Source organism: Martes martes (genome assembly GCF_963455335.1).
Source record: "Martes martes genome assembly, chromosome: 6".
Lineage (NCBI taxonomy): Eukaryota > Metazoa > Chordata > Mammalia > Carnivora > Mustelidae > Martes > Martes martes.
In genome coordinates this window covers 53,930,765-53,948,372 of record NC_137893.1, presented here as the reverse complement: position 1 = coordinate 53,948,372, position 17,608 = coordinate 53,930,765, and the positions used below count along the sequence as shown (strand labels likewise).

Sequence of the window (17,608 nt, the reverse complement as noted above, 5' to 3'; positions counted from 1 at the left end):
TATCCATATGTCTATCGAAGAAATCCACTAATGGATGAAGTTATATGGAACTGGAGACTAATTTCTTCATAAACATCCTAAGTGCATAGAAAGAACTGTGTGCTCAGTTGCAACCACTAACAAAGAATTGGATCCAAACCCCTCAGGAAATGCACAGAGGGCATGATGTCTAAAAGTCTTCAGGAATCACTGGTGTACTATCGCTTCAAGGCTGCTATGAATGAAAAAGTGCAAGAACTGGAACTTATGTCTAGTGTCAGTTTTGGACTGTCGGTCATGGTGTCCAGAAACACAAGCACAGGGACTACCGGTCTAAGCCTGGCGATGATCACTGCCATGGGCTTGAGAGAGGGAACCCAGCTTGCCGGTTGTGATCCATCACCCGTGCCCAGGGCTTTAGCAAAATTTGAGAGCGGGAGTGATTCCCTGTCCTATTCTCACCCCATCCCTACTATGCCCAGCATCTGCCCACCCTCTACTGCCTCAGACTTTGTGGGATAAAAATAGAAGGAGAGAAAGACAAGTTCTTATGTTCCAGAAGACTTTGCAATGTTCAGAAAAAGAGGGTGAGATTAAATCTCCCCAAAAAAGAGCCAAAGAGCTTTCACTAGGCTCCAATTCTTCATTTTATTGTCACTAGTAAAACCCAAGAAGTGACGACTGAGTTAAATGGCGTTAAATTAGAATTTGATCTTTTCTGGTAGAAATGGTGTAAAAGTTTTCAAAGGGGACACGTTAATTCCTACTAGCATGTTCCACAACCTTTGATATTCAACCACATCACCTCCTTGAGCTCAGAGGGGACACCAGTGCTTAATGGGAAAGCTAACAACTGCATTCAGGCCTTCTTTTTAAAACCTTTTGGGTTTGGTGGCATTTAGTAGATTCATTTTGTAGTCTAAGGAAGGAAGTTGGCCAGTAAAATAAGAGAAAGGTGAAGTGGATCCGGGGAGATAGCCAAGACTTGAAATAATGTTATTTCATATTAGTATTATTTCATGTACATTATCCAATGGGCCAGAAATTGTCATTGGTTTTTGTTTTGTTTTGTTTTGTTTTTTCATTTTTCCAAAGAGAATTGGCGGGGAAGGAGGAATATTTTAAAACTGAACTGGGCCTCCTAATTCCTCTGTCTGAGAACCCACAGCCCACACAGAAATTCAAGAGATGTGTTTAGTGAGGGAACTCAGTCCCTCAGCCTGAGCTATAAGGATTGCCGACCGTCCAGCCAGGAGGTTACCTCAGCATAGACCGAGTAAATAAATCATCTGGTAAAAGCCATTAGAGAGTAAATGTTAATGGAAAGTCATAAATCAAGCAGCCTGTCTACGTATGGTTTTGCTAGAATGTAGGAATAATTCTAAAGTTTTCAAGTATTTCCTTCACTGTGGATGATTTGAAGAAGAGGACGATGACATAACGAGACAGTTTCTATTATTATATAAAAATGAGATGAAAACACGGTATGGATCTAATGCCAATTCACTTATTCAATTTTACGCAGTGAGGTGGTGGTTCTTAGAACATCATGAAACCTCATTCCGTGGCCCTATAAAACTAGAATGTAATGGCTTACAGCTTTTCCATGTGTTGATTTTTCTCCTTCAAACATCTTTGATTTTCCATCCTTTGAACAAGTTTTTAAAGAATGTCTTGAATGTCGTTCAAATGGTCCTGTTCTCCTGCCCCCTCCCCCACCCGTCTTTAAAGCCATTTCTGCAGGGAACTGATCCTGACAGGATCTCATGATACGTATGAGCGCGTTTTTTAAAAAAACATGAGCACCTCTTTCAGAAGAAGGGCTGGCGCGCAGCTACAGCATGTCAGGTTCCTGTGGCATCGGAAATTTCCTGGCAATTGTCCTTTCCTTCCATCACAGATTCTGCCATTTCTCTCAGCTGTGGGCCATGGAAGTTCAACTCAAGACATTGCCCCTGACCATCTCCATTTAGAGCTGCTGTTGATCTAACACTTAGCCCATGTCGGTGTTCCTCCCTTTTTTTCTTTCATAGATCAGAAGAAAGAGCTTCATTTTTTTCATGTCAGAAAGAGCTTCCATTTCTCTTCGTCCTTAATAAAAACACCCCCCCCCCCACCATCTCTTGCTAAGAGCAACTGCTACCCAAAGGCAATCCATCGTTTAAATATCTTCTCTTAGAAACTCGTAGCTTCTACTGCCTGCCGTCTCTCACGGGCAAGTTCTAGTGACAAACGCAAGTTTGTACCACAACCGCATCTTTCAAAAATGTATTATGAAAAAAAAAATTATGTTGTTCTTGCCAGATTACATTTGGAAATTTTAATTATGTCTAGAACCTTTTTACAGTATTTCAATGTTCATATCGAACATTTGCCACTGTCCTTTAAAGCAGTAGCATTTCCCCCTCAGATGACTTTGGCATCTACTGGTATGAGCCCATCAATTTCAAACTTTCCTTAATTGAACAAACAGACCTCCCATACAAATGAACTTCTTGTTGGTTCTTAGGGTTTTGCTTCAAGCAAAAGCCACTGGGATGAGTTTACAGATACACACCCTGTCTTATAGAGCGGGCAGTTGAAACTCTGATATCCAACAGGGAGAGAAGGAAGAAACAGGCCTGTTCATTTACATCTTCCCAAGATCTGGCCCTAGCATTGTGCTATAGATTGCCCAGATAAAGTAAACTTAATTTCAAAATGACATTGCAAACCTTGCCAGTGGAATTGACAGCATCCTTGGAACTTCATTTCACACTTTCCTGACTTGGGAATGGTTATTTTGAGTAGCACCTCTTAGTAGCCTGATTTCTTAATGCCTGGGCAAGAGGTTAAATATCTCACTTATCTACATGTTTGGCTTCCATGAACAGCTACTTCATTCAGAGCCCTTCAAGGGTTTATCAGAATCTCACCGTGTTTAACATTCCAGAGAAAATACCCAGGTTGCTGATGATTGGGACTCACCTTGCCTTGACTCATCAGAGCTGATCACTGTAATAAATGCAATGTCAAAACAACAACAGGGAAATAGACTATAGTCCCTTAAACATAATGTATCTAGAATGAACAATACAAAGGAAAAAAAAAAACTAGGTTCTGTGGTCGACCCATATAAGTTCCCAGTTCATAGAGTCCCAAGAATGAGCAATAATTTAATCACTATCATTATAGACATTGCATGGTATAATTTACCAAGAATTTCTTGCACATTAAATGTTTTACAAGCAACTATATTCCCATATTAAATGCTGTAGTACTTTCTATTCTCACAGAATAGTTATAGGCTCTTCAAAAAGCCAGGTGTGTTTCACGACTTAGTAAGTTAGGTTACAATTAGATTAATGTCAGGTAATGTGGAAGAAAATGTCCTAAAGTTTGGGGAAGTTGCATTATGTGAATTTCAGGATCTCTGACAAAAGAAAGTAAATGGTGTCTTAAGCCTGTCAGAACTGAAAGCCTTATCAAGCTCTGAGAAGAAAGTTCATCACCCTCTAGCTAAAGCTGCCATTTGTGTTAGGGAGATAAGCAAAAAGGCCCATGATCATTTACGAGCAAGGTTGTTTATCTCTTATTATTTAGAGTCATAGAAACTGAAAAAACAACACAATTATCTAACAGTCGCAAACCGGTTATATGACCTGGAAGGCACTGCAAGATGCGACTTGGGATAGTTAATGTTATAGGCAAATGCTTATGATCACTTAAGTGTTGAAAGAATATAAAATTCAATAAACAGCATAGCAAAGATCTATCTTACACTTCACATAACTAAATAAGAAAAAGACTAAAAGGAAATACATTACTATAGTAATAAAGGTGGCTTGATTTAAAGCCATTTTATCTTTTTCATCTTCTTCCAAAAAATTTACGCTCTATTATTTGCATGTGTGTGTATGTACATATAGGTAAGTATATGTGTCCATATAGTGTGTATATATTTATGCACACCATAACCAGAAAGAAAATGAATTTTTAAGTTGTAAGTTACCTAAGAATTAAGTTTAAAGCTAAAACTTGTAAGGTCCCCAGGACCTTTAGGATAACCGGATATATTACCGGATAGGTAGCTTGGATGTAATGTCAGCACTTGGCTTCAACATCATCAGGACTAGATTTAGACAATATAGTGTGATTCCAAGAGATGGCCTCTTTCCTGGCAAAGGAGGGGTGGGTGTGTGTGTGTGCGCGCACGCACATGTGTGTGTTTAAGACAAGTAGCCAAGACCTGCTAACACCATACAGACAGACTGTGAGGGATAGAAAGAAGAATCATGCATATAAAGTAAAAGCAGAGCTTAGGGGGTTGTCAGATGCCAAAGAAACTTGGACAGAACCCCTGGGCTGGTGTTTTTCTTGATGTTCTTCATTCAAATAAGTCCATTTGATCAGGAGGTCCTCATCACTCCCCATGAAATGATTCCAAATAAAGTAACAAAAGTGTGAATAGTAACAAAAGAGCATCTCTCCATAATTTCAGATAAAAAATGCATTTGCAATGAAGAAATGCATTTTATTAATAATGCCGTAGTAAGTCTTCCAATAAGGTGGGGAGGTTTTGTTTTGTTTTGTTTTTTAACATATAATGTATTGTTTGTTTCAGGGGTACAGGTCTGTGAATCATCAGTCTTACACAATTCGCAGCCCTCACCATAGCACATACCTTCCCCAATGTCCATCACCCAGCCACCCCGTCCCTCCCACCCCCCTCCCCTCCAGCAACCCTCAGTTCATTTCCTGAGATCAAGAGCCTCTTATGGTTTGTCTTATGGTTTGTCTCCCTCCCCGGTCCTATCTTATTTCATTTTTCCCTCCCTTCTCCCCCCCGCTGCCCTGCCTCTCAAATTTCCAATAAGATGTTTTTAAGTAGATATTTTCAAATATCTTGGTTCAAGGGTTGCTGTGAAAGCAAGCCCTCCGCTATAGCCATTCTCATGTCCAAGGCAGTATTTGAATGGCCATATGCTCTGTTGGGGAAAGCAGGCCTGTAATACGAGGGTCGTATGCAGTTTCAAAGAAACAGATCAGCTTTTTGACCCTTTGGGTCATGATACCAACGTTGGGGAGGAAAAACATGGGAGTAAATGGTCCTCTGCCCAGTGAACGGGGGCAGCAAGGAGAGTGGGGAGCCAGAGCCAGCAGACCCCGGTGGGCACTGAGGCAACCCCCAGGCGGGACTACTCAACAGCACGTGCATGTCTATGTCTGAACAGGAAAGGGACGCCTTCTGATGCCTCTTCCGGTTCTGACACGGTGACTTCCAAGGTTTAGGACCTGAGTGTTGTTGGACAGTTCCTGCAACCAAATCAGCCAGGGCACTAATAAAGAATGCAGGTTCCCAGGGCCTCGTCTCTGCAGGTGCCTGGCTGCCCAGGTGTTTCATTACACAGTGTTTGTCCAGGCAGGTGTTTACTTGGCTCAACAGAAGGACCCAAAGGTAGACTTCAATGCCCACCCCTTTTAGGTCCGACCTCCTTATTCCCCCCTCCTCTTAAGGATGGGATTTTCAGATTGGGAAGTTGTCAGAAGGACTGTACCTCTGTTTCTCTCTTTATTGTTTACTCTCCCTCCTGGAGGAGAGGGCCTGTGTTTCCAGCATTTAGCAGTTCTCTTGTTCCCTGGAATCCTGCCTTGTGCCTAGTAGGTGCTTCAGGAGGATTTGAATGAGCTGAGGCAAGCCGGGTAAGAAAATAACTAATACCGCTCCCACTCCCGGCCCCACCCCCAGTGATTCTGGCAGATTCTGAAGATACGTAGGGTGGAGTAGGAATACCCAGGCAAATAACGTGGAAAGCCCTCTGATGGGCCACCCTCACCTCAAGATTTGATGAGGTTAGAACCCGACCATGCGATGTCTCTGTAAAAACATGGCTCCTTGCAGGACTGCTGCTGCTTTCCTTCCCAAAGTGGGAGCCAGGCGCCCCGGCTTCTGCAGGCCCTCCTGACCCACCCCACACAGGCCAGTCCCTCTTTCTTTATGGTTCCATTTGTGGTGCTCCTGCTTCCAAAATTCAAAGCAAATTGGAAGCATTAAAAAGGCTCCATTCTCTTCCATCAAAGGGGCCTAGCACTTTCAGGCATTTTTTTTAAAAAGTCATTCGTGTAACTTTCCTTGGCTCCATAGAGAAAAGGTTCTCTTGAAATTCAAAGTGAGCTCAATTTATTTTCCAATTAATTGTATTTCCAGATCTGAAAAGAAGATCATAAAAAAGAACAAGAAAAAGGAAAAGAAAAGGAAAAAAAAAAGCACTGTTTACTTTAACAACCCTAAGCACAGAGAGTCAACCATGAAGTGCTTTTTGTTCTCTTCTCCTCTAATTGCCATACCTCCAAGAAGCCGGGCTTTAACATGCCATCGATCATCCGCAGGGCACATCAAAGGCCGACTGGTCCAGCCCAGCGCCGGGCTTCTCGCTGCGGTGACACACATTCATTTCCGGGGGACGGGCCGTGAGGGGCCGCTTGTGTTTGAACGGTGGGGCCTCCCTGCAGAATTCAGGAAGTGGGTTTACTTTATCTGTGGCAAACATCAAGTTCACACGGTTTCCAGCGCAGCCAGCTTGGTGGGAGGCTCTGCAGGAGTGGCCCTCGGTGGGCACCCACCTTGCTGTCCCCATGCTCCCCAGCCCCCTGACTCGCCGCACCTGACCGTGGCCTTCCTCATACCTGTCACCTGAGAAGGCATGCCTCAGCCCCCGTGTGCAGGGCATTTCTGAATGTCCTCTAAACCTGGGATTAGGAAACCACCCGTGTTTTAGACAGAGGACTGCTTCCAATAGAAGGGCCTCTGGGGTGATTACCCCTCCGTTCCCGCTAAGCTGAAGAGCTGATACCTGTCTTTTGATGATGCTTGATTTTTGTTTTTTTGTTGTTTGGGGGTTTTTTTGTTTGTTTGTTTGTTTTGTTTTTTCCCAGTGGTAAAATTTGGCTCCACTTCTGGTTGTTGCTTAACTCGTGTGCATTTCCTGCTCCTAACCTCTGCTGGACCAGGCTCAAACAGGGCCAGATTGATGGGGAAAGGGGTCTTTGGTCGGCATAGAGTGAGCCTTCCCTTGGATCAAGGGAAGGAATGCCCACACCAGCTCAGTATCAGAACAGACTGCAAGCCCGTGGTGAGTTTTGGGTATTTTGCATATGGTTAACCATCCTGGAGGTCATGAAGTGAGGCCTCTGTCCTCTAGTGCAGCAGCTGGGTTTACACAGTATTTCCAGATTGTTTATTTTGGCCCAGGGCCAGGGCTACATCGTTTTTCCATTATGCCTGTTTGACAGATGAAGAGAGGTGGGAAGAGAGACTTCAGGGGGCAGGTCTGTGATTTCCTTTTTATTTACATTAGAGGGACTTTTGAGAGTTCTGAAGATTATGAACCAATCCAAACATAATGTCAAGGCAGCGGAGGTAGGGAGAGTCGCTGCCTTTGCAGAAATGTCCAGATCTCCGGCAGGCAGGCAAAATCCGTCTGTGGCCTCAACTTGAGGCCCTACTGGGAGCACTGTGCCTGTCACTGCTCAGTCTTGCATGCAGATGGGCTACTGGTAAATTATATTTATCATCACATCCAAAAGTTAAACTCCTAGTATTTGCTTAGGAGTGCCTTGGGAGGGGCAGCAAGTTGGGAAACTGGGCCTCAATGCCTTCACTGGCATATGGTTCTGTGTGGATGGATGCGATTGGTGCTGAGTGTGGATGTGTGTCCAGGGGTGCCATAGAACTTTTTCTTTGCAATCTATTCCCTGAGACACCAGCTTTCTGGAAATGCACCCCCATGGCCTGCCCTACGTTCTTCCACCAGGGAGCATTCAAGAGTGGTCACAGAGCCCCCGTTCAGATCATATCCACAGCAAAGCCATTGGAATGTGGGTCAAGTGCATGGGCTCTGAATATCTTACTTCTAAGTGAAACACTTTCTTTCACAAATGGAGAATCAGCACCAAAAAAGGACCCAAAATGATGGCAATTGGAGTAATCAAATGGCATCAATATAGTAAAATTAGGTCACATGGATGTCTTGTTGCTCCAGTAGTGTTTGGGTTTCTTTACTTAGTGACTGTAATAAATAATACATGTGACATATATTCATGAGCTACAAGGTTGCGACTGTATTATATGTTCCTACATAGATGTTTATGTTTGTGGCAGATGTCCCTTATCACAGTATTCCTGAAGCTTCCATAAGTATATGTAAGCCATCTGTCACCATAATAGAGCGTTCTCCAGTAAAGTGGCTAAGAAAAGCAAATACCACTACCTCGCCAGAGTACCCTGTGATCCCGAACCCCTGTATCAGCCCATCCTAAAGAAATCTGATTTCTAGACATGGAAAGTTTGCTCATGAAGGACACTCAACTATGGAAAGAATGTAGCAAAAACAACACAGGTACAGTCAAAACCAAAATTTGCCCTTTGGGTTAATCCAGTCTTACAGATGGATTTAACATACAGCTTTCAAGTCAACAAACCTTTATTGACGGTCGTTATGTGCCAGGCATGGAGCCGGGTGCTGGAGAGCTAAAAAATGAAAAAGACACAGTCTCTTTCAGTCTGCAAACATTTCTGCTGGCTTGCAGGTTTCTCACCAGATCCCCCCAGACTTACCAAAGCTTAGACTTAGAACACTCAAGCCCTTCTTTTCAACCCATCCCCTTAATGCCAGAATACACACAGGGCAAGGAGAAGTGGGTGGTTATAGATTTCCACTCAATTTGGAAATTAACAGCCAGTGGTGGAGTAAAAAGGCACTGGGCTGGGAATCAGAAAGCCTGCTTTCTAGTCTCAGGACAGTCACTTACTGGTCAGACAAACGAGCAACTCTTGTGACCTCTCAAGCCCTCGGGATCTGTAGGTAAAATGGGTTGCTCTGAGGACTGTGTGAGGCAAGGAAAGGCCATGGGAAAACACACAGATCCACGGAGCTCTATGCAAAGAAGGGCACTCTATTCAGATAAGCTGTGGGGAGACATTGAGATAGGGGTAGGTTTGTGCTGTTTATATCACCATCTGTAAAGCTTTAATAATGCGGAAAGCTCACTCAACTCAGCTGTCTCCCTACTGACCTCAGTATCGTCTTGGATTTTTTTCTCTACTGGCATTGGATAACCAACTATAACTTTATGTTATCAGGGGTCAGCAGTATAAAAAGGACCCCCATTCAGGGCCGTAGTGACTCTGTAGGGGTCTCTATGACTCCTCAGGGAAAGTAGAATCTGGGAGCCTAGCAAAGTCTGTCCCCACCTAGTCCTGACTCTGGGGTGACTTCGGAGATGTCTGTGAGGAAAAACAATCTTTATTCTGCTATTGAAATAAAAAGGTCAGAGATTGGTTTTGGTTGGTTGGTTGGTTGGTTGGTTTTCCAACCAACCAATGCCCACTTTGAGGAAATCTTCTCCAGTTATGAAAATAATTAAGGGGAGTCTTTGGCCACGCCCTTAAAGTAAATAAGAAAAATGGAAACAAAAATCAAAAACTTCCTAAAACCACACCTTCTCTTTGCCAAAACATATTGATTAATTAAAGTATAGGAGCAGAAAAACACGACTTGGCCAGCGCTATCATTCCAAAAAGGCAACTGGACTGCAAAACTAAACACAAAATTATAGACCCCAGCGGGAGATGAAAAATCCCAGATGTGAGGGTAGGCTGCTTCCTGCTAAAGACCCAGCATTCATGGGTCTCTTGGGCATTTTCTATTAAGAATATTCAGATATTGCCTTTGTTCCCACTTGGCTATGTCTGCACCTCACAGGCAGAGCCAAGCCTTCTTCAGGTCTGACAAAACCCCCTTCCTTCTGTTGGCTTCTTTCACTCCCTCAGTGAGCATGAATACAGGGCGCTATGTGTCCCTAGGTCTGAGCTGTGGAAGTACAAAGACAGATGGGGGCCACCCCTCTCCTAAGCAGTCTCAGCATAACAAGCTCCATCAGGAGAACAGCTAGATGAAATGGTAGGGACGTTAGGGCAAAAAGTCCAGGGAACATTTTTTTAAAGTTTCATAGTTCCTCAGAGGCCTCCTAAGAATTTTCCCTCTTTTGGCTGCAACACACACACACACAAACATACCCCTTACCCTCAGACTTGAGCAGATCTTCATGATCAAATAGTCAAATAGTAGTTATGAGAGGCCCAGCTCCCCCAGAGTATTGTGGAGACAAGCACATGAGGCTGGGTCTCTCTGCAAGGTATTTCTGACCAAGGAAAGGAAATGCTGACACCATCGAACCAACCAGAATGAAATGCCCCATTCGCTCCCAATGTGAGCGGGCTCCTGAGGAGGGATTCTCCCCTAAGACCATGGGCCCCATTCAGCCATAAACAATGTGAAGAGTCAAGAGCCTGGATTCAGTCATCAAACTGTCCAGACCCAACTTTTGGCTTTTCCAATTACCAGCTGTGTGAACTTAAGTTACTAAATTCCAATGTCATATCTATAAAATGGTGATAATAGGAGAGCCTCCCTCGTTGGGGTTTTTGTAAGAACCAAGCACATGTTAGAATTCTCACATTCTTCACGCTGAAAAAGCTCTCTGAAAAATGCCTATTGGTGACAATGCTCATGATGATAAAATCCCATTCACTGCTCATAACTCCAATGTCTGGTGCAATATGGTTATTCAATAAATATTTGCAGGAAAAAAAAAAAGAAGGATGACCATATTGGACACAGGAATGAGACCTCCTGGAAGCCTTCATTTTGACCTAGAGCACTTGCTTCCTAGGTTCATAAGAGTCAGAATTAAAACCTTTAAAGCAGAGGCATAAAACCCAAACTTTTATAGCAGCCAAGGAGGTAACTGTCAAGAAGGAACTGGCACTTGGGGTCTGGAACAAAATGAAGAACACTGGTCTCTCTCTCGGGGAAAGAGGTGGGCAGCCATACTTAGCTCTAGAAGAATATTGCCTGACTTTGAGGGAAGCCAGAAAGACAGACTTGCATGAAATAGACCAAGTCTTACAACAACTAAGTCAATTTCTTAAAAAAAAATACCTCACAGGCCAAATAACACAGCCTACCCGTCAGATCTCGGGCTGCCTTTTTGCTGTGCCTGCTTTACTGAAAGGAGCCCTGAATTTGTCTCCTGCCTCTGAAATGTCCACCAGTGGGGACCAGATACATGGGCCCGTGAAGTCGTCTCTCAGTTCCTGCTAGTGTTCAAAGGATGCTCATGGGTAGGTCTTCACTTCTTGATGGTTACGGTCGCCAGTGTATGCCCACCTAATGAGGGCTACTTGACTTCCCAAAGGATGCTAATAATAAGTATAGATTTTTAAAGCATGATTTTTTGTGGCCAAAAGAAGGACAGTCTCCAAAAAAAATCCTAACAACTTCCTCTAGAACTGCTATGATGGCAATCTGGAGAGAGGCTGATTCCACAGTTCACGTAGCTTTGTTTTGTTTGGAGGGAAAGTCTGGCATTTTGCAAAAATGTGGGACACTTAGCAATGGAATGACTTTTCCATAGCACTGATTACTGTACAGCAAGGCACATAACCATATGTCTTTGAAATGTGATTTTAAAAATTCTCGACTATAAGAGGGCAAACTTCCCTGTAGTCGTTCCATGGGAAGGTGATAATTTTCTACAGGCTCATGAAAGCTTCACTAGTTATGGCCCAGTATTAGTGGAAACCTCAACATGAATGGAGGTCCGGGCTCAGATTCCGGCTCTGTCGATGACTTACTAGCAGTGTGACCCTGGGCAAGTCATTTAAGCATCCAGACCTTTTATCTCTCCCATCTGCAAAATTGGGGGTCAGAACACCTCAGAGGGTTATTGAAAATATTAAATACAATAACATGCCTATGGGCACCCTCCAAACCTCTAATAGGTGTCCATGTCATTGTTGTTTGAGTCTGACCTTTACTTCTCCTCTCACAAAACAAAGCTCTTAATTCTGACCATGACACCATCCTCCGGAAGTATCGCTAACCTTCCTTTGAAATTTGACAGCTCTGTGGAAAACAAAAGGGAGGGGAGCTGTAATCATTTCATATAAACTTTTGGTTTTGTGTCTACAGTGGTATGAAAACTAAGGGTAGAGGGTTGGCTGACACCACCAGAGAGTAAGGAAGGGGGAGGAGAGGGAGGCTAAGCCAGCATCCAGGAGCACTGACATTGAAAGGACAGGCAAGGAAAGAGGTCGGGCCATGGTGGGGGGTGGGGAGTTTGAAAGGGAGCAATCAGAAGGAGACTAGGACACCATAGTGCTCATTTAATGTAGCCATTCCTGTAAAAATACATCACAAGGGATCAGGGTTAGCTGGGACTGTCACCATCGCTTGCCACATCAGCTAATTAATGATGTAGATACACCCTGGTTCTTTCCCCTTGTGCTTGAATGATACACTGTTACTTCTGACAGTTAACCTGCTCTGCCCATCCACCAAATGGCCCATTGTCATCTCTAGAGGAAAGCATGCAGGGCAGAGAGTTTGGCTGTGATGAACGAGGAGTAGCTTTATAGCAACTGACCCAATTACCTAATCCTAATCGAAGAAGGAAATGTGTAACTCCTTTAAGCTATCATGTTTTTAAATCTTCCAACATTTTACTGGTTTGATGTTAATAACCCTTTATAGCAAGTCAACATTTTACGTCCCAATTTATCTTGAAGACTCGTCTAAGAAGTTACTTGGTTCTAGGATAAAAATTCGGTGGACACTTTTCTTGGATGGTTTTATGGTCAGTGATTACACTTGATGGGTATTATTTTTAGGAAAATTGTGTTTCAACCGTGCAATAGAACAGATCCCACATGACTTATTTACAAAGATGTAGGCTCCGCAATGCTAACTCCTTTGGGTCTGCCCCCAGGTCAGGGTAGGAGGGCCTCCTGTTTACGTTCCAGGCACTATTAGCCCCTCTCTTTTCATAAAATGTAAATACAAGGCCTTCTGTCTTTGCTGTTGCAATGAATATGACTATAGACCGGACCAGCAGGTAAAATAACTAACTCCACTATTTATCATTTATACCAGGGCTAGTACTTACTAGAATAAACAAGATATATGAAAAATTGTAGAAGGAAATGTAGTCTTGATTTCTTGATTTCTATAAGAAATGATTTCCTGAAATCAGGGGTCCTTAACAGATCCATAAATGCCTACGATACTCATATGTGAGCTTCCCTGTCTTTCCATGCATGAGCTTTCATCAGGTTTTCAGGAGGGTCAAAAACCTCTACTCTGGAGTATATACCCGGATCAAGCTTGAGTTGAGCACATGGGATGGGCTATTTTTCTTCGTCACCCAGAAAACTCATAGCGGAACATATGCAAAGGGTGTTATTAAAACAATGCTGATTTTGTCACAGTTTTTTCTTATGAAAATCACACAAGATATTTCTCTATGTTTTATAACTAGGAATAGACAGCAATAGATTATTTTGAATGAAGAGCAGTTCACAATGTTAAATTCTCTGTTGGTTGTTAGAAAGTTTAGGGCCACATTCTCAACCCACCTCCTGCCCAAGTGCTTATTAGGACTTCACAATGTGCATTTGATGATACTTTTTTTTAAAGATTTTTTTTATTTATGAGAGAGAGCATGTGCGTGTGCACGCAAGATAGAGAGCACGAAGCAGGGGGAGGGGCAGAGGAAGCAGGAGAAGCAGACTCCCTGCTGAGCAGGGAGCCCCGCTCTGGGGCTTGATCCCAGGACGCTGGGATCATGACCTGAGCCGAAGGCAGAGGCTTCCCTGACTAAGCCACCCAGGCACCCAGATTTTATGTTACTTGATGTTGGGGTTTGAGGGACTAATAAATAACACCCATGTCCTCCAGCCTGAGTTCTTAACTAATAGAGAAATAGACACTGGAGATAGGTGGAGATCCAAACGTTAGCTTTATTCCCAGCTCAAGCTAGGTGTGAGAAAGCGGCCATGTGTGAGAAGTGGGCTGGTCATATTCATCCTGACTTGGACAAACTTGCCCACCAAGTCACAGACGTTGTTAGAAGCCCTCACCTTCTCTGCGGGAAGGTGTGAGGTGTTGGGAGATGGACACACTCTTTCCAGGGTGGATGGTCTCTCAATCCCTTCTCCAAAATGCAGTGATACCCTCTCTGGCCCTGGTACCTGGCCCACCTCCCTGAAAGAGGGGCTGGGGCAAGAAGCAGGAGCAGTACTCTAGGGAGATCCTTCCAGATAGGGAGGTGGAAGCCATTACCCCCAATCCTGAACTTCCTTCTGACCTTCATTCTCCCTTTGCCCAGTGTCCTTAGCTATTTAGCTCTTTGCAGCAGATATATTTTTGTAAAGTTCTTTACATTCTCTTTGGAACAGGTTGGCCCATATAAGTTAACTAAAAAATTTATTTGAAAATCACAGGAATCCTAATATTTTTTATGGTATGAAATAAGAAAAGGCCACAAAATTTAGAGTGCTTCAAGAGGAAGGAATTGTAGGAGTCTGGAAATAAGTGAATCATGTTTCTTGCACCTTTCAATGTTGAACTTCAAATTCTTGTGCCTTGCCTGCCTTTAATACCAGTTTTTTAAACTCTGTGTTTTAAAAACCCAAAGGAATATGCATATTAGCATGACTCACCTCAGATTAGCTATAGTTAATATCTGCAAAGAAGATAGATAGATGTTATATCATAAACCCATTTTATTTTTTTTTAAGATTTTATTTATTTACTTGACAGACAGAGAACACAAGTAGGCAGAGAGGCAGGCAGAGAGAGAGGGGGAAGCAGGCTCCCCGCTGAGCAGAGAGCCCAATGCGGGGCTCGATCCCAGGACCCTGGGATCATGACCTGAGCTGAAGGCAGAGGCTTAATCCACTGAGCCACCCAGGCGCCCCATAAACCCATTTTAGAAGAGACTATGCCAAATTCTTCAACCAAGATTCTAGAACTGATACATCCAAATGTGTACTGTACTTTGCAAGACACTCAATTGAAAAAGCAATACCCTTATTTCAATGAGGCCATTATTCTGTGAATTTTATTAGAATTGCTCTTGGAGGCTTCAGAAAGTATCTCAAACAGTCAAATTTGGTGACAGAAAGTTTTAGTTAAAAATAAGTTGATAAAAAAAATATCATGGCAAGTATTCATAATCTTGGGTTTGGCAATGGTTTCTTTACTATAACACCAAAAATATAGGTAACAAAAGAAAAAATAAATTAGTCTTCATTAAAATCAAAAACTTTTATTCATCCAAGTTAACTATCAAGAGACTGAAAAGACAACCTACAATTGTCCCCTCGGGAGGGGACAACCTCCCAAGGAAATATTTGCAAATCATTTACCCGCTATCTACGCAGACAGCCTATCCAGAACATACAAAGAACTATAACTCCACAATGAAAATATAAACAATCTAATGCCAGAATAGGGACAGGAGTTAACGACACCATTCTTCAAAGAAGATGTACAAATGGCCAACAAGCACATGAAAAGATGCTCTGTGTCATTAGTTGTTAGTGGAATGAAAATCAAAACCACAGCGAGATACCAATTCACACTTACTGGGATGGCTGTAATTTTTTAAATTAAAACGACAATTATAGAAGAAGATTTGAGGAAATTGGAGCCTTCGTACATTGCCAGCAGGCACGTAAGGTGATTCGATTGCCGAGGAAAACTGTTTGGTGGTCTTTAAGAGTTTAACAGAGAATTACCACGAGCCTGCAATTCCACTCCCAGGTATATGCCCAAAAGAACGGCAGTCAGGGACACAAACAAGTACTTGTATACAAATGTTCACAGCAGCACTCTTCACAATAGCCAAAAAGTAGAAACAACCCAAGTGTCCATCAATGGATTGATGGATAAACAGTGGCATATCCATACAATGGATGAATACCGTTCATTCATAAAAAGGAATGAAATACTGATAAATATACAGTGTGGATGAACCTTGAAAAGTTGAAAAACCTATGCTACCTGAAAAAGCCAGACACAGAAGGGCATATTGTATGGTTCCATTTATATGGGGGTACCTAAAAAAGGCAAATGCATAGAGAGTAGATTAGAGGTTACTTGGGGAGGGTTATAGGGAGTTTAATGTGTGCAGACTTTCTGTTTGGAGCAATGAAACAATCTTGGAACCAGTGGTGATGATTGCACAACATTATGAATGCAATTAATGCCACTGAAATGTACATTTTAGTAGGGTTAACATTTTATTATATATATGTATATATATAACATTTTTGTTAGGCATTACATGTAAAATATATAGAACATTGTATATAGTCATTAATATAAAACTTAGCAGATTTTAGTTTTAACTGACCACAACTTTAAAAGCATTCAAAATTTACAACCGTTAACATTGTATTTTAAGGACTCTACCAGTTCTTCCTCTATTTTTCTTGACAAATGCCCTGTTGAATTAATGAAATGCAAATAGATTTTATATCAAGTTATGCTCTCAATAACGCATGTTAATACTGTAAAAGAAAAAGAAAAGAAAACAAGATGATTAGAAAGTGGTGAGAGCTTTTTGCTGTGCTTCCTCCTGAAAGTAAAGCCTTGATGTGTGTAACAGGAAGTCAAAAGGGAAACCGGGTAGATTTTGCTGTTTAGAATTGAATAGTGGTCAAATTACATAGTCCACATCCCGTGCAAAGAGACGTTCAGATCATTTATGTCTCATCAACTAATGTTGATATTAACACCTAGGATATGGGGAAATCTTTCTAAATAGTGTGGGGAGCCCATTTTTCCCTTCTATTCTTCACACTCAGAATTTCATTCTCTAGAGCTGCCAGAATTAGGCACATAACGCACGGCTTCATCCTTCTTCCCTTTGAGCGAAAGCATTCGAGCCAACCGCTCATGTGCAACCCTGCTTCTTTTCCAGAGCATAGGAAGCTTGGAAATATGACTGTGACCGTGAAGAAGACTGTCCCCTCCCCCGAGGCCGTGCAGATTCTCTACCAGCGAATGAGATACGAGTATGAGTTCTACCACTATGTCAAAGAGCAGTTCCACCTGCTGAAGCGCAAGTTTGGACTGAAGTCCCACGTCAGCAGCCCCCCTCTGAGGCCCCAGTTCTTTATTCCAACTCCACCAGAAACTGAGGAGCCAATCGATGATGAGGACCAAGATGACGAGAAGTGGCTAGAAGATATTTATAAGAGGTGATGCCAGCAGTGTGTTGCCTCCACTGGCCGTGTCTCCCTTTTCCAGAAAGTTCTTTTGTCGGGGAGGGAAATCCTTAAGGGACTAAATGGATGCTCGGCTGCATTAAAAAGAACAAAACATTCCCACATGTTGGGGTCATGGGGAGATGCCCGGTTTTGCGGGTCTTACCTGTCTAGCGGCGTTGTGTCTTCCTGGCCCCTTGGGTCCTTTTCCAGGTACACTAGATGGCACCATCACAGGGCATCCCATCATAACATAGCTATTCCCTCTAGCATAATGAGAGAAGGGGGAGAAATAGAGCCCATAGCCCAGTAACTTATCATTTGTAAAATGACTTGTAAAAATATTACCTCAGTGGTAGGAAACATCCAGACTTACCTATTTCGGTAGAAATACAAAACCACTTCAGAGACCAGCGAATCCACTCTAGAAGGATCTAAGAGGAGAAAAGATAAGACTGGTAAGGACCTCAAAAGGGAGGATGCCCCTGGATGAGTGGTTTCCACCCCCATGGGTAGAATTCCACCTCTGGTCCA

The 17,608-nt window shown here is 42.8% G+C and overlaps 1 protein-coding gene across 1 annotated transcript in view; it reads left to right on the top strand.

Annotated features, from left to right (window-relative positions):
• UST (uronyl 2-sulfotransferase) overlaps nucleotides 1-17,223 on the top strand; it is a gene marked incomplete at its 5' end in the record, with an annotated part of 290,034 nt that extends 272,811 nt beyond the window's left edge. Inside the window, one exon of the mRNA XM_080806450.1 lies at nucleotides 16,789-17,223. Within this exon, the coding sequence (XP_080662576.1) occupies nucleotides 16,789-17,072 (284 nt within the window). The 3' untranslated portion in view covers nucleotides 17,073-17,223. The remainder of the gene's footprint in view (nucleotides 1-16,788) is intronic.
• Between the last annotated feature and the right edge of the window lie 385 nt (nucleotides 17,224-17,608).